This window comes from Tursiops truncatus (assembly GCF_011762595.2).
Source record: "Tursiops truncatus isolate mTurTru1 chromosome Y unlocalized genomic scaffold, mTurTru1.mat.Y SUPER_Y_unloc_1, whole genome shotgun sequence".
Lineage (NCBI taxonomy): Eukaryota > Metazoa > Chordata > Mammalia > Artiodactyla > Delphinidae > Tursiops > Tursiops truncatus.
The window spans coordinates 3889105-3914234 of NW_022983136.1; the positions used below are offsets into that span (position 1 = coordinate 3889105).

The 25130-nt window shown below is 38.4% G+C and overlaps 1 protein-coding gene across 1 annotated transcript in view; it reads right to left on the reverse strand.

The window, feature by feature from the left end:
- Positions 1-308: 308 nt before the first annotated feature.
- Positions 309-25130, reverse strand: part of LOC117310651 (BCL-6 corepressor-like) — a 47291-nt gene continuing 22469 nt past the window's right edge. The window contains 4 exon segments of the mRNA XM_073799791.1: positions 309-2116; positions 3241-3397; positions 3611-3688; positions 5426-5571. Of these exon segments, the coding sequence (XP_073655892.1) occupies positions 1828-2116; positions 3241-3397; positions 3611-3688; positions 5426-5571 (670 nt within the window). The 3' untranslated portion in view covers positions 309-1827.

The window sequence follows — 25130 nt, forward strand, 5'->3', positions numbered from 1 at the left end:
TTGTACCTGACTATCTAGCCAAGGTAATGCTTGTGCTATTCTTGTTGATGTCAGGGTAGCCATAGGATGGTAGGAATGCCCAGGGGACGATGTAGGTTGAAGGGCCAACGGGACATCCAGATGGAATTAGTGGCAATGGAGGTTCGTCTTTCAGGGGAACGATCTGTGACAGATACTCACTCTAGTCACCTCCCAAGTGCCATGCAGACGACAGAAAGGGCATCAACACCTGGTCATCCTTCTCCAAGCAACTCGTTATCTTCATTTTGCTCCACCCTCCTCATGGCAGTGTTTTATTTCATCCAAGGATAAAACGCCTCATTGATCAAACACCTTTCAGAATTTAGAATGACACTGCTCCCTCACAAAATCAACACCTTTATTTGAACTGAAAAGTGGAATCCCAGTTTTTGGTAGACAGTAGGTCTAATCCGGATTTTGGATCAGACCATGGGGATTGGGAATTGGTTTTTACAAGTTTCATTATATACTGCACATTTTTCCATCAATATATCTGAATCTGCTGGTCCAGTACTTCTGCAGAAATATACCTGATATATGTATAATCCATACATAATATGCTGATAATGAAATGATTTGCCAGGGCTCAGCATATGAACATTTTGGGTGGTGACTTTAAAATAGGTGCGGAAGTATGCTTTTCAAAACTATTTAAAAATAGTGGGTACTACACTAACAAATGTAAGGTAGATAGCTAGTGGGAAGCAACCGCATAGCACAGTGATATCAGCTCGGTGCTTTGTGACTGCCTGGAGGGGTGGGATAGGGAGGGTGGGAGGGAGGGAGACGCAAGAGCGAAGAGATATGGGAACATATGTATATGTATAACTGATTCACTTTGTCATAAAGCAGAACTAACACACCATTGTAAAGCAATTAAACCCCAATAAAGATGTTTAAAAAAATAGTGCGTACTAGAGGAAAACTTTTGAAGAAGTGTGTTTGGTTCACCATTCACGTTTAACATTTGAGTTTGTATGGAGCTGATTACAGACTAAAGATAGTGTATAAAGAGATGAAGATGGGATACCAAGAGTGAGCATAAATTGCAATAAAATTGGAGGCAATTGAGAGAAAAGCATGGGAAAGCATCCAGTAGAATTAACAGCTTACTTTCCTGCATGTAGTGAAACCTATTTTTATCATCGCATATATGTGGAATCTAGAAAAATGGTACAGGTGAGCCAGTTTGCAAGGCAGAAATAGAGACACAGATGTAGAGAACAAACATATGGACACCAAGGTGGGAAAGCAGGGCTGGGGGGAGGGGGGTGGGATGAATGGGAGATTGGTATTGACATATATACACCAGTATGTATAAAATGGATAACTAATAAGAACCTGCTGTATAAAAACAACAACAAAAAGCTGGGACAAAGTAAGAGAGTGGCATGGACATATATACACTACCAAACGTAAAATAGATAGCTAGTGGGAAGCAGCCACCTAGAGGGGTGGGATAGGGAGGGTGGGAGGGAGGGAGATGCAAGAGGGAGGAGATATGGGAACATATGTATATGTATAACTGATTCACTTTGTTATAAAGCAGAAACTAACACACCATTGTAAAGCAATTATACTCCAATAAAGATGTAAAAAAATAATAATAATAAAATGGTAAAACACTTCAACTTCATAAAAACTAAAAAGAAAGACCATCTTGTACGTTTTCCAAATTGTGTTTTAGATAAAGCAGATATATATTTTCATATGTAATAATGTCCCTTCTTTACAGACAAAGCTGTATTTAAACAATAATGCACAGGATTAACACAACACATTTTGTATACAGTGAAACTAAACTGCTCAGTGGTCTTCCAGGGCCACATCACTGGGATTTAACCACTCCACAGAGGGGCCGAGCAGAGTCTGAAGTTCATTTGATAATTCAACCAAATCTAGTAGCTCTTTGCTTTCAGGATTGAAGGCTTCCAGGTCTTTGGGGCAAGAGAACAAGAGACTTGCAGAAACCTGCCTGTAAAATTCTGACTCTGCGACTGTGACAATTTCAATATTGGGAAAATTGCAGCGGAATACACAGGAGGACGTTTTCAATTTTTAAAGCACATCTGAAAGCAATAACCAGTTTCGTGGCCTACAAAATAAAAAAGAAAGTGGTTCAACTTTCTGGCAAAAATTACTGACTACTATCCTGAATAAACCCATCTACAGCCATAACAAGAGCCAATAGCTTTTTCTAACTATACCCATCATTGACCAATGCTCTCTTATCAAAGTAAGGGAAAGTATTTACTTCTAGTATGAGTAACTCAGAACTCATCTGGTTTTAAGAGAACATCTAGAGAAGGCCATCTGATTTTTAGAAAGCAGAAGGAACATCTTAATGAGATTCATCAAATGTGCTTTTCACTGCTCTCACTGCTAACAAATGGGTTAATTCCTATTCACTCAGCTCTTACCACAATTCAAGTTATAACTCTCTGTGTGTTCCACTATATTCACTGAGGGAAGTCTGTATCCCAACCCAAGAGGATTGATTACAAACACCTTTTCTGATCCCTCCTCCTACCCCCACAATAGAATACATTTTAAACACACATTACACCACATTTCTTTTCACACATGCCACACACTAAATTTCATCTCTTTCGGGATTGATGGTTTTTAGAAGCAAACTGTAACATTCCTTACATGCACAGTGCAACACAACTTTATGTTTTCTGTTACTATAAAATTTCACTGTTTTAATGGCATATATACTTTTATTTATTAAGTACCTTTGTTTACACAGCAAAGGATTAATCTCTTATGTGTATACGATATATAAAAGCCCATGAATAAATGATTTTTCTAATCCTACACGAGAAGGCAGATTATCAATACACTGTTACACACTTCGTGTGCCTAAGGAGTCCCCTGTGTTGGGAGCTCCTAGGACTCTTTCCCAAATATTTTGTGACCAAAGTCTCCAAGGGAGCAACTATTCTGTGAAATTCCACTGAATGACAGCTTCAACACTTTGGGCCCAGCGTCTTATTTGCCTTGGTGGTGTTCTATTGAGGATAGTTTATACTGGGCTATGAATCTGATCCCCACTGTGTATAATTAATCTTTTCCAGAAATTTTCATTAAGTGAGGTTCATGGAGAATTAGAAATCATTCACCCACCCTCATCTGCTTAAAAGGGGTTTTAGGTCCTGCTTCCCCAAGAAAACTACTGCAAGCTATTTTTCAACTACATGATATATACATCCTTACCTCTGAGCAACAGACACTTGGATGTTATAACAAGGTAAGAGAGGACTATCTGAAAATTCAAATTCAAACACATCGCTGAAAGCCTTATCCTCATCATCCTCATCCTCTGGTCCTGGAGGATCTGTCAAAACATTAAGTCCAGCCTTTTTATCTGGTTCTAATGCAGGTAAAAAGAAAGAAAGGAGTCAGTAGGCTCTACCACATTTCAGCTCTCAATAATTAAACAATTCTAAATAAAAACATAATTTCCTAATGATCCCTGCTTACAGTACCCATCACCCATCATCCCCTCACCCATATCAGAGAGAAATATTCTGTAACTCATTCACTTCCCACTGAAAGAAAAATGTGGAGGAAAAATGTTTCTCACCACATACAGAGCTTCCATAGAACTCCCAAGGGCCACCAAGTTTATCATCATTGTGACCCTGTAGGTCCTTTAAATAATCTAGAGAGATGACAAAGTAAAAGGGTTTTTAAAAAAATGTTAGAAGTAATAAATGATTTCAGCAGAGTTGCATGAGAGTCAACATACAAAAATGAGTTGCAATTTTATATACTAACAATAAACAATTCAAAAGGGAAATAAAACAATCTCACAGTAGCATTGAAAAAATACTTAAGAATAAACTTAATAACGAAGGGACATCTAAAAAAAAATGGTTCTGAAGAACCTAGGGGTAAGACAGGAATAAAGACACAGACCTACTAGAGAATGGACTTGAGGTTATGGGGAGGGGGAAGGGTGAGCTGTGACAAAGTGAGAGAGTGGCATGGACATATATACACTACGAAACGTAAGATAGCTAGCTAGTGGGAAGCAGCCACATAGCACAGGGAGATCAGCTCAGTGCTTTGTGACCACCTAGAGGGGTGGGATAGGGAGGGTGGGAGGGAGAGAGATGCAAGAGGGAAGAGATATGGGAACATGTGTATATGTATAACTGATTCACTTTGTTATAAAGCAGAAACTAACACAACACTGTGAAGTTATTATACTCCAAAAAAGATGTAAAAACAAAACACAAAGAGACAAAGACTTGTACACTAAAATCTACAAAACTTAGCTAAAAGGAATCTAAGAAGATTCAGATAAATGGAAAGATATCCCATGTTCACAGATTAAGCAGACTTTATTGTTAAAATGTCCATACTACCCAATGCAGTCTACAGATTCAAGGCAATCTTTCTCAAAATCCCAGCCTTTTTTTTATATTTTTGCAAAATTAGAGAAGTCTATTCTAAATTCACGTGGAATCTCGAGGGATTCTGAATAGCCTAAGTAATCTTGAAAAACAACAAAGTTGGTGGCCTCACACTCCCTGATTTCAAAACACACCACAAAACAAAGTAATCAAAACAATACAGCACTGGCATAAAGACAATACACTGTCAAATAATCTTTGACAAGAGTGCCAAGGCTACACGTGGAGAAAGCCTCTTCAACAAAGGATGCTGCGGGAACTACCTGACGGTCTAGTGGTTAGGACTTCGTGATTTCACTGCGGTGGCCCTGATTCAATCCATGGTCAGGGAACTAAGATCCCACGAGCCATGTGGTGTGGCCAAGAAAACAAAACGACAGCAACAAAAAAATGATGCTGGGCAAAGAATGAAGCTGGACCCTTACCTTACACCAAATGCAAAAATTAACTCAAAATGGATATAATAAATAAGACCTAACACCATAAAAACATAGGAGGAAAGGTTCAGGAAATTGAATTTGACCAACATTTCTTGGATATGACACCAAAACACAGGCAACAAGAGCAAAATCAGATAAATCTGACTACGTCAAACTAAAAAATTTCTCCGTATCAAAGGAAATACAGTGAAAAGACAATCTACAGAACGGGAGAAAATACTGCAAGTCTGATAGGGGTTTATAGCCAGAATATAAAAGGAACTCCTGCAAGTCAACAAAAAACAAATAAACTAATATTAAAATGGGCAAAGAACCTGAATAAACATCTCTCCAAAGAAGATCTATAAATGGCCAATAAGCACGTTTTCATTAATTAGCAAATAAAATCTATAGTAAGATACCACCTCACATCAATTAGAACAAAAAACAGTGAGTGAGAGTGAGGATCTAGAGAAATTAGAAGTGTTGCAAATTACCATCTAATTTTTAATTTAAAACATTTGTTAAACTTTGTCATTCCTATTCTTTGAAGTTACCTACCTGCCAGAAACATTTCCATAAGTTTGCTGTGAGTCATACTCATGACAGTTCTACCGGAATACGTAGCCAAAGTGGGGTCAGCACCATAGGAGAGAAGCAAGCGAACAATATCCAAGAAATCACTCTCAACTGCATCATGAAGAGGCCTAGGAAGAGATGTGCAGTGGGATTAACCTTGTGTACACATACTTGCTTCTGGAGTAGTTTCATTTAACAATAAGCAAAATACGGTGTGTGTACTATGTGTGATAAACCTCCTACATGGAATATTTCACGAAGAAAGTATGTACTTTCAAACCATTCTACACAAAGGGAAACTGAGGCATGATAACTGACCCAAGATGAAATAATAAATTACTGTTAGTTCTGTATCAGTCATTTATAAGACAGGTGAACAAACAATTTCAGAAATAATTCTCAAATGAAAATCTATTTTAGTCCAAGACCTAATTCAAGACAAAGATGAAAATATTTTGAAGGAATTTAACTAATGACAGACTGTATAACGATAAATCAGAGAGAAAAAAAATCCCATCGTTATGGAAGCCAATAGAAGTATCAATTGTTACACAATTTTTTAAAATACCTACTCCATTTTAAAAAGAACCAGGGTACAAATATCAGTGATCAGTGAAAATTTCTCTTGGAAGCTGGGCTCTAGGAACTTATAGACATTAATGATGAACTCTCTGCCTCAGAACCTCAGTGACTGAAGGGGAGAGAAGAAACAGGGTCCAGAGTCAGCCCAGAACCAGAGTCATTACGATGAGTTCTCATGAGGATACAGAGTCCTCCATCCATTTGCACTAGGGAATGAAACATTGCCTGCATTCCCAACCTGAATGGGTAGTAAGAAACTATAGAATACCACAAACATTTCAATTTTGCTTATTTTATAACTGTGAGGAGAGCCCTAGTACATTGCCTCTTGGTAGCATTTCGTGGACACAAGCAAAAACTTGGTCCTCAGGCCAATAAATTGTGACCATATTGGGGATGGGGCCAGGTCTGAGGATGTGGGTTATGACATCAGGTTGTACACAAAGCCAACACAGGTCTGTACTCTGTACTATTGGGACTTGAAGATCATATATTTTTTGAACACAGTGATTTAAAGAAATGATTAAAGAGTTCAGTGTCTTAAAACTTAGCACTACTATTTATTCATATAACCCTTGATTATTTCAGGGACTAACCTACGGGGGCGTTGTACGACTGACCAATGTTTTACACCTTGACTCTAATAAGCCATCTGAGGAGAAGAAATAAACACACAGAAAATTAAGAAGAAACAATAGTGCAAATTGCCAATAATGTGCAAGAGGAGGCCCCAAAACAAAGGCTGGTACTGAACGTTGGAGTAGGAGCTTGCAATTACTGAGAAGAGGCATAAAGTGTGGAGAAGGATTATGGAGGCCAAGCATACCTCATGGAGCAGAAAGTTTCTTCTGCTGGACACAGTGGAAAGCTACATAAATTCGGGGGGGAAAAAAAGTGGTCAAAATAATGTCTCGTTGCCCTGAACTGAACTGTATCTTACTTTTTATTGGTTTTGAACAGTGAAATAATTTAGTTACTGACTTTTGGAAAGAAAAAAACTGAAAGGCCAAGAACTAAAGTGGAAATGATCAAGGTTTTTAAAAACAACAGTAAACAATAATATTATAAAATCAGAACAACAAAATTAGAGTCCATCACTGACGCATCCCTAACTGGCCTGAACAAGCACACACGTGCACACATGAACACACAAATACACACACTTATCAACTTAGAAACCACAATCAATCCTACGAGGGTAACTACTTACAGAATGCCTTTTTTCTTTCAATTTTTGAATTTTATTATATTTTTTTATACAGCAAGTCCTTTATTACTTATCCATTTTATACATATATACATGTCAATCCCAGTCTCCCAATTCATCCCACCACCACCCCCATCCCCCGTGCTGCTTTCCCCCCTTGGTGTCCATACGTTTGTTCTCTACATCTGTGTCTCACTTTCTGCCCTGCATACCAGTTCATCTGTACCATTTTTCTAGGTTCCACATACGTGCATTAATATACGATATTTGTTTTTCTCTTTCTGACTTACGTCACTCTGTATGACAGTCTCTAGATCCATCCACGTCTCTAAAAATGACCCAATTTCATTCCTCTTTATGGCTGAGTAATATTCCATTGTATACATGTACCACATCTTCTTTATCCATTCATCTGTCGATGCGCATTTAGGATGCTTCCAGGTCCTGGCTATTGTAAATAGAGCTGCAGTGAACATTGGAGTGCATGTGTCTTTTTGAATTATGGTTTTCTCAGGGTATATGCCCAGTAGTGGGATTGCTGGGTCATATGGTAGTTCTATTTGTAGTTTTTTAAGGAACCTCCATACTGTTCTCCATAGTGGCTGTACCAGTTCACATTCCCACCAACAATGCAAGACGCCTCCCCTTTTCTCCACACCCTCTCCAGCATTTATTGTTTGTAGATTTTTTGATGACGGCCATTCTGACTGGTGTGAGATGATATCTCATTGTAGTTTTGATTTGCATTTCTCTAATGATTAGTGATGTTGAGCATCCTTTCATGTATTCGTTGGCAATCTGTATACCTTCTTTGGAGAAATGTCTATTTAGGTCTTCTGTCCATTTTTGGATTGACTTGTTTATTTTTGTCATATTGAGATGCAGGAGCCGCTTGTAAATTTTGGAGATTGATCTTTTGTCAGTGGCTTCATTTGCAAATATTTTCTCCCATTCCGAGGGCTATCCTTTTGTCTTGTTTATGGTTTCCTTTGCTGTGCAAAAACTTTTAAGTTTCATTAGGTCCCATTTGTTTATTTTTATTTGCATTACTCTAGGAGGTTGATCAAAAAAGATCTTGCTGTGATTCATGTCAAAGATTGCTCTTCCTATGTTTTCCTCTAAGAGATTTATAGTGTCCGGTCTTACATTTAGGTCTCTAATCCATTTGGAGTTTATTTTTGTGTATAGTGTTAGGGAGTGTTCTAATCTCATTCTTTTACATGTAGCTGTCCAGTTTTCCCAGCACCACTTATTGAAGAGGTTATCTTTTCTTCATTGTATGTTCTTGCCTCCTTTATCAAAAATAAGGTGACCATACGTGCATGGGTTTATCTCTGGGCTTTCTTTCCTGTTCCATTCATCTATCTTTCTGTTTTTGTTTGGCAGTACCATACTCTCTTGATTACTGTAGCTTTGTAGTATAGTCTGAAGTCAGAGACCCTGATTCCTCCAGCTCCATTTTTCGTTCTCAAGATTGCTTTGGCTATTTGGGGGTCTTTGTGTTTTCATACAAAGTGTGAAATTTTTTGTTCTAGTTCTGTGAAAAATGCCAGTGGTAGTTTGATAGAGATTGCATTGAATCTGTAGATTGCTTTGGATAGTAGAGTCATTTTCACAATGTTGATTCTTCCAATCCAAGAACATGGTATATCTCTCCATCTAATTGTATTATCTTTAATTTCTTTCATCAGTGTCTTATAATTTTCTGCATACAGGTCTTTTGTCTCCTTAGGTAGGTTTATTCCTAGATATTTTATTCTTTTTCTTGCAATGGTAAACGGGAGTGTTTTCTTGATTTCTTTCACTTTCAGATTTTTCATCATTTAGTGTATAGGAATGACAGAGATTTCTGTGCATTCATTTTGTATCCTGCTACTTTACCAAATTCATTGATTAGCTCTAGTAGTTTTCTGGTAGCATCTTTAGGATTCTCTACGTATAGTATCATCTCATCTGCAAACAGTGACAGCTTTACTTCTTCTTTTCCAACTTGGACTCCTTTTATTTACTTTTATTCTCTGATGGCTGTGGCTAAAACTTCCAAAACTATGTTGAATAAGAGTGGTGAGAGTGGACAACCTTGTCTTGTTCCTGATCTTAGTGGAAATGCTTTCAGTTTTTCACCACTGAGAATGTTGTTTGCTGTCGGTCTGTGATACATGGGCTTTATTATGCTCAGGTAGTTCCTTCTATGCCCACTTTCTGGGGAGTTTTTATCATAAATTGGTGTTGAATTTTGTCAAAAGCTTTTTCTGCATCTATCCAGATGATCATATGGTTTTTATTCCTTAATTTGTTAATACGGTGTATCACACTGATTGATTTATTTGCGTATACTGAAGAATCCTTTGCATCCCTGGGATAACTCCCACTTGATCATGGTGTATGATCCTTTTAATGTTTTGTTAGATTCTGTTTGCTAGTATTTTGTTGAGGATTTCTGCATCTATGTTCATCAGAGATATTGGTCTGTAATTTTCTCTTTTTGTAGTATTTCTGTCTGGCTTTGATATCAGGGTGATGGTGGCCTCGTAGAATGAAATTGGGAGTGTTCCTTCCTCTGCAATTTTTTGGAAGAGTTTGAGAAGGATGGGTGTTAGCTCTTCTCTAAATGTTTGACGGAATTCACCTGTGAAGCCATCTGGTCCTGGACTTTTGTTTGTTGGAAGATTTTTAATCACAGTTTCAATGTCATCACTTGTGATTGGTATGTTCATATTTTCTATTTCTTCCTGGTTCAGTCTTGGAAGGTTATACCTTTGTAAGAATTTGTCCATTGCTTTCAGGTTTTCCATTTTATTGGCATAGAGTTGCTTTTAGTAGCTCTTAGGATGCTTTGTATTTCTGCGGTGTCTGTTATAACTTCTCCTTTTTCATTTCTAAATTTATTGATTTGAGTTCTCTCCCTCTTTTTCTGGATGAGTCTGGCTAATGGTTTATCAATTTTGTTTGTCTTCTCAAAGAACCAGCTTTTAGTTTTATTGACCTTTGCTATTGTTTTCTTTGCTTCTATTTCATTTATTTCTGCTCCGATCTTTATGATTTCTTTCCTTCTGCTAACTTTGGGTTTTGTTTGTTCTTCTTTCTTTATTTCCTTTAGGTGTAAGGTTAGATTGTTTACTTGAGGGGTTTCTTGTTTCTTGAGGTAGGCTTGTATAGCTATAAACTTCCCTCTTAGAACTGCTTTTGCTGCATCCCATAGGTTTTGGATCGTGTTTTCATTGTCATTTGTCTCTAGGTATTTTTGGATTTGCCCTTTGATTTCTTCAGTGATCTCTTGGTTATTTAGTAACATCTTGTTTAGCATCCATGTGTTTGTGTTTTTGACTTTTTTCCCCTGTAATTCATTTCTAATCTCATAGCCTTGTGGTCAGAAAAGATGCTTGATATGATTTCAATTTTCTTAAATTTACTGAGGCTTGATTTGTGACCCAAGGTGTGATCTATCCTGGAGAATGTTCCGGGCGCACTTGAGAAGAAAGTGTAATCTGCTGTTTTTGGATGGAATATCCTATAAATATCAATTAATTCTATCTGGTCTATTGTGTCTTGTGTTTCCTTATTAATTTTCTGTCTGGATGATCTGTCCATTGGTGTGAGGTGTTAAAGTCCCCCACTATGATTGTGTTACTGGCGATTTCCTCTTTTACAGCTGTTAGCAGTTGCCTTATGTATTGAGGTGCTCCTATGTTGGATGCATATATATTTGTAATTGTTATATCTTCTTCTTGGATTGATCCCTTGATCGTTATGTAGTGTCCCTCCTTGTTTCTTTTAACATTTGTTATTTTAAAGTCTATTTTTCCTGATATGAGTATTGCTACTCCAGCTTTCTTTTGATTTCCATTTGCATGGAATATCATTTCCATCCCCTCACTTTCAGTCTGTATGTGTCCCTAGGTCTGAAGTGGGTCTCTTGTAGTCAGCATATATATTGCCCTTGTTTTTGTATCCATTCAGCAAGCCTGTGTCTTTTGGTTGGAGCATTTCATCCATTCACATTTAAGATAATTATCGATATTACCATTTTCTTAATTGTTTGGGGTTTGTTTTTGTAGGTCCTTGTCTTCTCTTGTGTTTCCCACCTAGAGAAGTTCCTTTAGCATTTGTTGTAAAGCTGGCTTGGTGGTGCTGAATTCTCTTAGCTTTTGCTTCTCTGTAAAGCTTTTGATTTCTCCATCGAGTCTGAATGAGATCCTTGCTGGGTAGAGTAATCTTGGTTGTAGGTTCTTCCCTTTCTTCACTTTAAGTATATCATGCCACTCCCTTCTGGCTTGTAAAGTTTGTGCTGAGAAATCAGCTGTTAACCTTATGGGAGTTCCCTTGTATGTTATTTGTTGTTTTTCCCTTGCTGCTTTCAATAATTTTTCTTTGTCTTTAATTTTTGCCCATTTGATTACTATGTGCCTCGGCATGTTTCTCCTTGGGTTTATCTGGTATGGGACTCTCTGTGCTTCCTGGACGTGGGTGGCCATTTCCTTTCCCATGTTAGGGAAGTTTTCGACTGTAATCTCTTCAAATATCTTCCTGGGTCCTTTCTCTCTCTCTTTTCCTTCTGGGACCCCTATAATGCGAATGTTGGTGCGTTTAATGTTGTCCCAGAGGTCTCTTATGCTGTCTTCATTTCTTTTCATTCTTTTTTCTTTATTTTGTTCCGCAGCAGTGAATTCTACCATTTTGTCTTCCAAGTTATTCATCTGTTCTTCTTCTGCCTGTTATTCTGCTGTTGATTCCTTCTAGTGTACTTTTCATTTCAGTTATTGTATTGTTCATCTCTGTTTGTTTGTTCTTTAATTCTTCTAGGTCTTTGTTAAACATTTCTTGCATCTTCTCGATCTTTGCCTCCATTCTTTTTCCGAGGTCCTGGATCATCTTCACTATCATTATTCTGAATTCTTTTTCTGGAAGGTTGCCTATCTCTGCTTCATTTAGTTGTTTTCCCGGGGTTTTATCTTGTTCCTTCATCTGGTACACAGTCCTCTGCCTTTTCATCTTGTCTATCTTTCTGTGAATGTGATTTTTGTTCCACAGGCTGCAGGATTGTAGTTCTTCTTGCTTCTTCTGTCTGCCCTCTGGTGGATGAGGCTATCTAAGAGGCTTGTCGAACCCTTTTTATTAACACCTTCTTAGGTACAAATTTTCAAATAATTTCTCCCGTTGTTTTCCCTCTTATTGAATGTATCCTTTGACAAGTAGAAATTTATATAATCCCATTTGTCTGTTTTTGCTTTTACTGCTTCTGCTTTTGATGTCATATCCAACAAATCAATACCAAGTCAAATGTCATAAAGCTTTATCCCTAGTTTTTCTCTAGCAGTTTTATAGTTTTACGTCTTACATTTACATACTTAATCCATCATAAGTTAACTTTTGTATATGGAGTAAGGAAGGGATTCAACTTCACTGCTTTGCATGCGGACGTGTAAGTTTACTTGCAACTGTGGATGAAGAAATTTGTCCATCCCATGAGCAATGTGGCCACACCTGCAGAGCCTCATTTGACTATATACACAATGGTTTATTTCTCTATTTTATTCCATTGGACAATATAGCTGTCTTTATGCTACTCACATGCCGCTTTCATTAGTGTGGCTTTGTACTAAATGTTGAAGTCAGGACAAATCAAGACAAAAAAAAACAAACCTTGCCTTTTAAAACAGATTTTAAAAATTATTCAGGGCTCCTTGAAATTCAACATGAATTGTAAGATGGATTTTTCTCTCTCTTCAATAAATACTGTTGGTACTTTCATAAGACTGCACTAAAATCATAGAACTGAGTAACATTGACAAGACAAAGGAATCAGAAGCCTTAGGCCATCATTCCCCAACCAAGAGACACTGACTTAACAACAATATACAGACTAAATTGTCTTTATGATAATACCAGAAACTGGTTAAGAAGCTGTAGCAACCCAAGCAAGTGCAAAATCAAGAAGAGCTGCAATGAAGCAGGTAAGAATATTTGTTCCATTTACATGTGAGGGGACTCCCACCCCCTACACTTAGCACAATGCAGGAACAAGCAGGAAAAAGTTCTCAGCTTCTTCCTAGAGAGGGAAAGGCAAGAATGGAATGTGTAGCAAATGTTCTAGCATTGCAGTGGGTCTACCTGAGGGACTGACTGAGGGACTGAGTCTATATGCCTGACTCAGAACACTGAAGTGGACAGAGGTATTCTTTGGATGCTATATTAGTCTGTTCAGGCCACCGTAAATTAATAAAGCAAAATGGGTGGCTTAAAAAAGATAAATTTATTTCTTACAGCTCTGGAAGTTGGCAAGTACAAGATAAAGATTCCTAGTGATTGACTCACCTCCTGATTTGCAGGTGGCTACCTTCTCACTGTGTTCTCATATGATAGAAAGAAAAAGAGATTCCTCTTTTAATAAGGCCACAGGCCTATTGTATTAGGGTCCTACTCTTATGACCTCAGTTCCTTTTATTCATGTCGTATTGTTTTTTCTTCGTGGTTACCATGTGAATTATTTACCTCTTCAATTTATACTATATGAAAAATGGATGAAATGAGCTAGTTGTTTGAAAAAATCAACAAAACTGTCAAACCTTTAACAAGACTCAAATAACATCAGAAATGAAAGAGGAAATGTTATAACTGATGCTATAGAAATGGAGAGAAATAATTTGCTCTGTAATTATTTAATATAAACAGTTGAATTTCCACAAATTGGATAACCTGGAAAAAAAGATAAGTTCCTAGAAACATGAAACACTTCAAAGCTGAATCGTGAAGAAACAGGAAATCTGAACGAGTAATGAGTAAGCAATCAAAAGTTTCCCAACAAAGAAAACCCCAGGGTCAAATGACTTCACTGGTAAATACCAAACATTTAAAGTCAAATTAACAACATACCCCTCAACTCCTTCTAAAAACATGGAAACCGGGATCACTTCCAAACTTCATGGCCCAGCTTTGCAGGATCAGGAGAATGCATACAAGCTCAAGAATTCTGCCTCAAGAGAGTGCTAGAAGCATGGATCAGGTATGGCCTATCTATACAAGGTCTAAGAAAGCCTCAGAATCTGTAGCAGGACTGACTTAAACGTATTTCCACCCTGAAGGAAATTAGCTAAAAAGTGGAGGAGGTGACTGTGCCAACATGAAAACCGCAACACAAAATTCCAAGGAACTTGAAAACTCAAGGAAACATAAAATCACCAAAGGATTTCAACAATCTTCCAGTAACCAACCCAAAGACACAGACATCTATATTTAGTAATTAAAGAATTCAAATGAGCTATTTAAGGAAACTCAATAAGCTACAAGAAAATACAGAAAAACAATTCAATGAAATAAAGAAAACAAAACACAATCCAAATGTGAAATTTAACAGCGACAGAAATCATAAAAAGAGTCATAGGGAAATTCTGGATCTGAAGAATTCAATAAATGAAATGAAAAATGCAACAGACAGCACCAATATCAGAACAGACCAAATAGAATACAGAATCAGTGAGATAGAGTCAATGAAAGGAAAAGAGATACCATAAAGCTAACAACAACAACAACATCCAAATCACCGAAAATCCAAAAGGAAAAGAGAGGGAGAAGGGAACAGAAAAGTTTAATATTGAATCACTATGCTGTACACCTGAAACTAATATAATATTGTAAACCAACTATAATTCAATGAATGAATGAATGAATGAATGGAAGGCCAAGAACTTCCCAAACCTGGGGAGAGACTTGGAATCCAAAAATCGTGAAGATATATATCCCCCCCATTATTTCAGTTCAAAATGTTCTTATCTGAGAAACATTCTAGCAAACTGTCAAAAATCAAAGGTTCTAAAGGAAGCAAGAGAAAAAAATATTGTAACCTACAAGAAAATCCCATTAGGCTACCAACAGATTTCTGAGCACAATTATAGGCCAGGCAAAAAGGCAGAATAATATACTCATAGTGTTAAAACAGAAAAGCTGCCAACTTATCCTTTAGAAACAGACAGGAGAGAATTCATCACCACCAGACCTGTCTTAAAAGAAATGCTGAAAGGAGTTCTTCAGGCTGATACGAAAGGATGCTAATTAGTAATGAAAACATATGAAAATATACAACACACTGGTAAATGCAAATATATAGTCAAATTGTGAAACTCTAATACTGTAACATGAGGGTGTGTTAAACCAATTAACTATATTAAAAAGGTCAAAGGTATCAAAAATTACTCAGGCTACTATAATCTGTTGAAGAATATATAATATAAAAATCAAATTGCAACTCTAAACACTTGAAGGAGTGCATGAAAGGATAATGTGTTTGTAAGGCATAGATATGATGTTGCCAACCACATAAAATAGACTGTTATACCTAAAAGATGTTTAATGTAAGTCTCACGGTAACTACAGAGCAAAGACTAACTGTAGATTCACAAAAATAAAGACAGGAAATCATAGCAAACTATCACAGAAAATCAATAGTTCAAAGAAACATACTGAAAGAATAAGAAAGTAACAACACGAACTACAAAACAGCCAGAAAACGGTTATATGGCAATAGTAAGTCCCTACATATCAATAACTACTCTAAATTTACATGGACTGAGTTGTCCAATCAAAAGGTACAAAGTGGCTGGATGCATAAAAAAAAAAACAAGACTCTACTGTATGCTATCTACAAGAGAGTAACTTCAGTTTTAAGGACATACACAGGCTCATATTTAAGGGATTAAAAGAGAATTCCATACAAATGAAAAAGAGAGTAGTGGTAGCTATACTCATATAAGAAAAAAACAGATTTTAAGCCAAAAGGGGTTAGCAGAGACAAAGCAAGTCATGATATAATGATAAAGGGTCAACCTATCAAGGAAACATAACAATGGTAAATACATGTGCACCTAACATAAGAGTACCAAAATACATTAACCAAATACTAACATCTGAAAGAAGAAACAGACAATACAGTAAGATCAGAGGACTTCAAAACAACACATTTGACAATGGACAGAAATCCAGATGGAAAATCCTCAAGAAAACATTGGGCTTGAATCATACATGAGATCAAATGAACCTAACAGAGATATATACATTCCATCCAAAAGCAGCAGAATACATTGAATTAAAGTGGCAAGAGTGGGCACACCCTTCTCTTGTTCCTGATCTTAGAGGGAAGGCTTTCAGCTTTTCACTGTTGAGTATGATATCAGCTATCAATCTGTCACATATGAGATATATCTGGTAAAGTTTCAGGATACAAAATTAATACACAGAAATTTGCTGCATTTCTATACACTGACAACAAACTATCTGAAAGAGAAATTAAGAAAACAATACCGTTTACCACATCATCAAAAAGAATAAAGCACCTTTTGCCTCCTCGGTAGGAATAAACCTACCGAGGAGGCAAAAGACTTGTACTCAGAAAACTGTAAGACTCTGATGAAAGAAACTGAAGACCACACAAACACATGGAAAAATATACAATGTTCTTGGATTGGAAGAATCAATACTGTCAAAATGACTATACTACCCAAGACAATCTACAGATTCAACGCAATGCCTACCAAATTACTAATAGAATTTTTCACAGAACTGGAATAAAAAATGTTTAGATTTGTATGGAACCACAAAGACATGGAACAGGCAACACAATCTTGAAAAAGAATGGAACTGAAGGAATCAGGCTCCCTGACTTCAGAATATACTACAAAGCTACTCATCGAAACAGTATGGTAGGGCAGAGTCAAGATGGCAGTCGGGGAGGACGCAGAGTTTGCGTCTCCCCACAAATAGGGCACCTGCTGGACATTGGTGGGTGCCCTCGACGCCCAAGGAGACAGGAGGCACCCCCGAGTGCCTGGGTAGGATGCAGGGGTAGGAGAAGAGTGGAGACCAGACAGCACCAGTGCCCCTGAGGGATGGCTGGGAGGGGGAGGGGTTCCCAGGCCTGGAGGGACCCTCAGGGGCTTGGAGAATCAGGCATTTCCCCTGCCCAATCGGGCCCGGGAAGTCTGCGGGGCTCCTGGGCCAGGTACTCCCCCCTCCAAGGCCTCCTCCAGGCCGCGTTGATCCTAGGGCATAGGAGGGAAGGGGGGCGAGAAGAGAAGAGGTGGTGGGAGGGGTCTTCCAGGACTGGAGGATCAGGGGAGGTGCAGCAGGCATTTCTCCCACCCACTGGGGCCCCAGGAGGCCTGCCGGGCTCTTGGGCCTGGTCCTCCATTCTCTGGGGCCCCCTCCAGCCTCATGGGTTCTAGAGGCATGGGAGGGAGGAAGGAGGGGGGAAGAGGAGCAGAGGGGGACGGTTGGGGCGGAACCATCCAGGACCGGAGAGGATCAGGGGAGACATGGAGGGAGTTTCTCCTGCTCACTTGGGCCCAGGGAAGGATGCTGGGTGCCCAGGCCTGGTCCTCTGTTCTCCATGGCCCCCTCTGGCCTCTTGGGTCATAGGGGCGTGGGAGGGAGGAAGGAGGGGGGAAGAGGAGCAGAGGGGGATGGTTGGGGCGGAACCGTCCAGGACCGGAGAGGATCAGGGGAGACATGGAGGGAGTTTCTCCTGCTCACTTGGGCGCAGGGAAGGATGCTGGGTGCCCAGGCCTGGTCCTCTGTTCTCCATGGCCCCCTCTGGCCTCTTGGGTCATAGGGGCATGGGAGGGAGGGAGGCAGGAGGAGGACGGGGAGCAGAGGCAGACAGTGTAGGGGGAACCCTCCAAGACCAGAGAACCAGAGGAGGTGAAGCGGGCGCTCCCCCACCCACTCAGCTCCAGGAACCCTCTTGGGCTTCCAGGTCTGGTCCTCTGCCTTCTGGGGCCCCCTCTAGCTGCCCCAGGGGGCATAGGAGGAAGGAGCAAGAAGAGAACCCAAGGGGAAGGGGCCCTCTGGGATCGGAGGATCGGGGGGAACACACCTAGTGTCTCCCATGCCCACTTGGGCCCAGTGATGAGCCTGTTGGGTCCTGGACCTGGTCCTCTGCCCTCCAAGGCCAGAGGCACTCCTGGGACCCTCTTCCTGCACTGAGCCTAAGCCGCACCCCCAACAGCCCCCCAGGGCCTTTTCCGGCCCTGTGGGTCCTAAGCGTAGACTCCCCACAACGGCCTAAACCCCGCCCCTGCCTAAGCCCCACCCCCCACAGCCAAGGTCTTTTCCAGCTTTTTGTTTGGTTTTACTCCTCTTTTTTTCACTATTGTGGTTCTGTTTTATCTTACGGTTATTTTGTCATCTATATTTTTATTTAATTCTTTGTAATATATCTGTTAGTTATCTAATCTTATTTTATTTTTTTATTATTTGTTATTCTTCTGCTCCTTTATTTCTTATTTTTTTCCCCGCCCCATGTGGCTTCTGGGATCTTGGTTCATGAGCCGGGGATCAAGCCAGAGCTCCTGTAGTAGAAGCATTGAGTATGAACCACTGGACTAACAGAAAACCTCAGACTCCAAGGAATATTCCTCAGGGTGAGGTCTCCCAGAAATCCTCATCTCGGTACAAAGACCCAGCTCCACCCAACAGCCTACAAACTCCAGTTCTAGAAGCCTCAGGCCAAACAGTAAGACAGGAACACAGTCTCACCCATCCAAGAAAAAAAAAAAAAATTAGACGACAAAAACCTACAAGACCAAATAAATGAAGAGGAAATAGGCAACCAACCTGAAAAAAGAATATAGAGTAATGACAATAAAGGCCCAGAATCTCAGAAATAGAATGGAGGCACGGATTGAGAAAATACAAGAAATGTTTAATAATGATCTAGAAGGACTAAAGAACACCAACAGAGATGAACAACAAAATAACAAATGAAAAATACACTAGAAGGAATCAATAACAGAATAACTGAGGCAGAAAAATGAGTAAGTGAGCTGGAAGACAGAATGGTGGAAATAACTTCCGAGAAGCAGAATAAAGAAAAAAGAATGAAAAGAATTGAGAACAATCTCACAGACCTCTGGGACAACACTAAACATGCCAACATTCGAATCATAAGGGTCCCAGAGAAGAACAGAAAAGCAAAGGGTCTGAGAAAATATTTGAAGAGATTACAGTGGAAAACTTCCCTAACATGGGAAAGAAAATAGTCAATCAAGTCAGGGAAGCGCAGAGAGTCCCATACAGGATAAATCCAAGAAAAAACACTCCTAGACACATATTAATCAAACTATCAAAATTAAATAAAAAGAAAAAATATTAAAAGCAGCAAAGGAAAAGTGAAAAATAACATACAAAGGAATCCCCATAAGGTTATCAGCTGATTTTTCAGCAGACACTCTGCAGGCCAGAATGGAGAGGCAGGATAGACTTAAAGTGATGAAAGAGAAAAACTTACCGCACTCTACGCAGCAAGGATCTCATTCACATTTCACAGGGGAACTAAAACCTTTACAAAAAAGCAAAAGCTAAGCAAATTCAGCACCACCAAACCAGCTTTACAACAAATGCTAAAGGAACTTCTCTAGGCAGGAAACACAAGAGAAGGAAAACACCTACAAAAACAAACCCAAAAGAATTAAGAAAATGGTAATAGGAACATACATATCGATAACTACCTTAAATGTAAATGGATTAAACCTCCAACCAAAAGACGCAGACTGGTTGAATGGATACAAAAATAAGACCCATATATATGCTGTCTGCAAGAGACCCACTTCACACCTAGGGACACATAAAGACTGAAAGTGAAGGGATGGAAAAAGATTCCACGCAAATGGAAATCAGAAGAAAGCTGGAGCTGCAATACTTGTATCAGAATAGACTCTAAAATAAAGACTGTTACAAGAGATAAGGAAGGACACTATATAATGCTCAAGGGATCGATCCAGTAAGAAGATATACCAATTATAAATATTTATGCACCAACAAAGGAGCACCTCAATACATAAAGCAAATACTATCAACCATAAAAGAGGAAATTAACAGTAACACAATAATATTAGGAGACTTTAACACCATTTACAACAATGCACAGATTATCCAAACAGAAACTAAGTAAGGAAACACAAGCTTTAAATGACATGACAGACCAGATAAATTTAATTGATATCTATAGGATATTCCACCCAAAGGTGTGAAAACACACTTGCTTCTCAAGTGCACACGGAACATTCTCCAGGAAGATCACATCTTGAGTCACAAATCAAGCCTTGGAAAATTTAAGAAAACTGAAACTGTACCAAGCATCTTTTCTGACCACAATGCTATGAGACTGAAAATCAATTACAGGAAAAAAACTAAAAAACATAAATACATGGAGCCTAAACAGTGCGCTACTAAATAACCAAGAGATCACTGAAGAAATCAAAGAAGAAATAAAAAAAATACACAGAAACAAATGACAAAGAAAACACAACAACGCAAAACCTATGGGATGCAGCAAAAGCAGTTCTAAGAGGGAAGTTTATAGCAATTCAATCTCACCTCAAGAAACAAGAAAAATATCAAATAAACAATCTAACCCTACATGTAAAGCAACCAGAGAACCCAAAGTCAGGAGAAGGAAAGAAATCATAAAGATGAGAACAGGAATAAATGAAATAGAAATGAAGAATACAATAGCAAAGGTCAATAAAACTAAAAGTTGGTTTTCTGAGAAGATAAAATCAATAAACCTTCAGCCAGACTCATTGAGAAAAACAGGGAGAGGACACAAATCAATAAAATTAGGAATGAAAAAAGAAAAATCACACCTGACAATGCAAAGGATTATACAAAGGATTATAAGAGACTACTACAAACATGTATATGCCAATAAAAAGGACAACCACGAAGAAATGGACAAATTCTTGCAAAGGCACAATTTTCCAATACTGAACCAGGAAGAGTTAGAAAATATAAACAGACCTATCACAAGTAATAAAATTGAAAACGTAATTTAAAATCTTCCACCAAACAAAAGTCCAGGACCAGATATGGCTTCACAGGTGAATTCTATCAAATATTTACAGAAGAGCTAACAGAGATCCTTCTCAAACCCTTCCAAAAAACTGCAAAGGGAGAAACACTCCCAAATTCATTCTACGAAACCACCAACCACCTGATATACCAAAACCAGACAAAATATCACAAAAAAAGAAAATTACAGACCAACATCACTGATGAATGTAGATGCAAAAATCCTCAACAAAATACTAGCAAACAGACTCCAACAACACATTAAAAGCATAATACACCACAATCAAGTGGAATTTATCCCAGAGATGCAAGGATTCTTCAATACACAAATTAATCAGTGTGATACACCATATTAAAACTTTGAAGGGGCTTCCCTGGTGGCGCAGTGGTTGAGAGTCCACCTGCCGATGCAGGGGACACGGGTTCATGCCCTGGTCCGGGAAGATACCACATGCCGCGGAGCGGCTGGGTCTGTGAGCCATGGCCGCTGAGCCTGCGCGTCCGGAGCCTGTGCTCCGCCATGGGAGAGGCCACAACAGTGAGAGGCCCGCGTACCGCCCCCGCGCCCCCCCAAAAAAAATAACTGAATAAAAACCATATGATCATCTCAATAGATGCAGAAAAAGCTTCTGACAAAATTTGACATCCATTTATGATAAAAACTCTCCAGAAAGTGGGCATACAGGGAACTTACTTCAACATAATAAAGGCCATATATGACAAACCCACAGCAAACACTATTCTCAGTGGTGAGAAACTGAAAGCATTTCCACTAAGATCAGGTACAAGACAAGGATGTCCAATCTCGCCACTCTTATTCAACACAGTTTTGGAAGTCCTAGCCACGGCAATCAGAGAAGAAAAAGAAATAAAAGGAATACAAATTGGAAAAGAAGAAGTAAAATTGTCACTGTTTGCAGATGACATAATACTACACTTAGAAAATCCTAAAGATGCCATCAGAAAACTACTAGAGCTAATCAATGAATTTGGTAAAGTTGCAGGATTCAAAATTAATGCACAGAAATCTCTGGCATTCCTATACACTAACAACGGAAAATCAGAAAGAGAAATCAAGGAAACAATCCCATTTACTATCACAACAAAAAGAATAAAATACCTAGGAATAAACCTACTTAAGGAAGCAAAAGACCTGTACTCAGAAAACTATAAAACACTGATGAAAGAAATCAAAGATGACATAAACAGATGGAGAAATATACCATGTTCTTTGATTGGAAGATTCAATATTGTGAAAATGACTATTGTGCCCAAAGCCATCTACAGATTGAATGCAATCCATATCAAATTACCAATGGAATTCTTCACGAATTATAACAAAAATTTTACAATTTGCATGGAAATACAAAACACCCCGAATAGCCAAGGCAATCTTGAGAAAGAAAAATGGAGGTGGAGGAATCAGGCACCCCAACTTTAAACTATACTACAAAGCTACAATAATCAAGACGGTATGGTACTGGCACAAAAACAGAAATACAGATCCATGGTACAGGACTGAAAGCCCAGAGATAGATTAGGTGACCATATGTGCATGGATTTATGACAAAGGAGGCAGGAACATACAATGGAGAAAAGATAGCCTCTTCAATAAGTGGTGCTGGGAGATTACCTCCTAGAGTAATGAAAATAAAAAAAATAAACAAATGGTACCTAATGAAATTTAAAAGCTTTTGCACAGCAAAGGAAACCATAAACAAAAAGACAACTCTCAGAATGGGAGAAAATATTTGCCAAGAAAGCAACTGACAAAGGATTACTCTCCAAAATGCATAAGCAGCTCATGAAGCTCAATATCTAAAAAAACAAACAACCCAATCCAAAAATGGGCAGAAGACCTAAACAGACACTTCTCCAAAGCAGACATACAGATGGCCAAGAGGCACAAGAAAAGATGTGCAACATCACTAATTATTAGAGAAATGTAAGTCAAAACTACAATGAGGTATCACCTTACACCAGTCAAAATGGCCATCGTCAAAAATTCTACAAACAATAAATGCTGCAGAGGGTGTGGAGAAAAGGGAACCCTCTTGCACTGTTGGTGGGAATGTAAATTGATACAGCCACTCTGGAGAACAGTATGGAGGTTCCTTAAAATACTACAAATAGAACTACCATAGGACCGAGCAATCCCACTACTGGGCATATACCCTGAGAAAACCATAATTCAAAAGGACACATATAGCCCAATGTTCATTGCAGCATTATTTACTATAGCCAGGACATGGAAACAACCTAAATGTCCAACAACAGATGAATGGATAAAGATGTGATACATATATACAATGGAATATTACTCAGCCATAAAAAGGAATGAACTGGGTCATTTGCAGAGACATGGATGGAACTAGAGTCTGTCACACAGAGTGAGGTTAACCAGAAAAAGAAAAACAAATATCATATATTAATGCATGTATGTGGAATCTAAAAAAATGATACAGATGAACCCATTTGTAGGACAGGAATAGAGACACAGACATAGAGAATGGACATATGGACACAGCGGGGAAGGGGAGGGTGGGACAAACTGGGAGATTTGGTTTGACATAAATACACTACCATGTGTAAAACAGATAGCTAGTGGGTCGTGCTGTATATAGCACATGGCTAAGCTGGGTGCTCTGTGACAACCAAGATGGTGAGATGAGGGGGGTGGGAGGGAGGTCCAAGAGGGAGGGGATACACGTATACACATAGATGGTTCACTTCCTTGTACAGCAGAAACTAACAGAACATTGTAAAACAATTTTACTCCAATAAAAATAAATAAATAAAAATTTAAAAAATTTAACCCCCCCCCCAAAAAAAAAACCCGAACAGTATGGTATTGGCATAAAACAGATAAAGAGATCAACAGAACAGGGTAGAAAGCCCAGAAATTTACTCATGCACTTATGGTCACCTACTCTATGACAAAGGAGACAAGAATATGTACTAGAGAAAAGATAGCCTCTTCAATAAGGCATGGTGGAAGAACTGGAGAGCTCCATGTAAAAGAATATAATTAGAATAGTGTCTTTCACCATATACAAATATAAACTCAAAATGGATTAAACACCTAAATGTAAGGTGGGACAGTATAAAACTCCTTGAGAAAAACATAGGGAGAACACTCTTTGACATAATTGCAGCAATATCGTTTTGGTTCTATCTCCTAAAGTAAAGGAAACAACAGCAAAAATTAACAAACAGAACGTAATTAGACTTTAGTACAGTACAGGAAACCAACCACAAAATTAAAGGACAACTTTTGTGCACATTGGTGGGAATGTAAATTGGTATAGCCACTGTGGAAAACAGTATGGAGGTTTCTAAAAATAACTAAAAACAGAACTACCACATGATCCTGCAATCCCACTCCCGGGCATGTATAAGGAGAAAACTCTAATTAGTAACGATACCCCAATGTTCACAGCAGCACTTTTACAATAGTCAAGACACTAAAGCAAGCTAAATGTCCACTGACAGATGAATGGATAGAGAAAATGAGACACATATATATAATGGAATATTACTCAGCCATAAAAAAGAATGAAGTAATGTTATTTGCAGCAACATGGATGGACCTCCGAGATTGTCACAGTAAGTAAAGTCAAAGACAAATACCATATGATACCACTTATATGTAGAATCTAAAAAATGATACAAATGAACTTATTTATAAAACAGAAATAGACTCAAAGACATAGAAAACAAACTTATTGTTACCAAAAGGGAAAGGGGGGAAGGGATTAATTAGGAGTTTGGGATGAATATACACACTATTATATATAAAATAGACAATCAACAAGGATTTATAATGTATAGCACAAAGAACTATATATATCTTGCAATAAACTGTAATGGAAAAGAATCAGAAAAATATACATATGTTTATAGGCATAACTGAATCACCTTGCTGTATACTTGAAGCTAACACAACACTGTAAATCACCTATATACTTCAATTGAAAAACATAAGAAAAATTGAAGTAATACTCAACTTGGCCAGAAATATACATTTGATTCAATTCTGGAGTACTCTGTCATCAATGT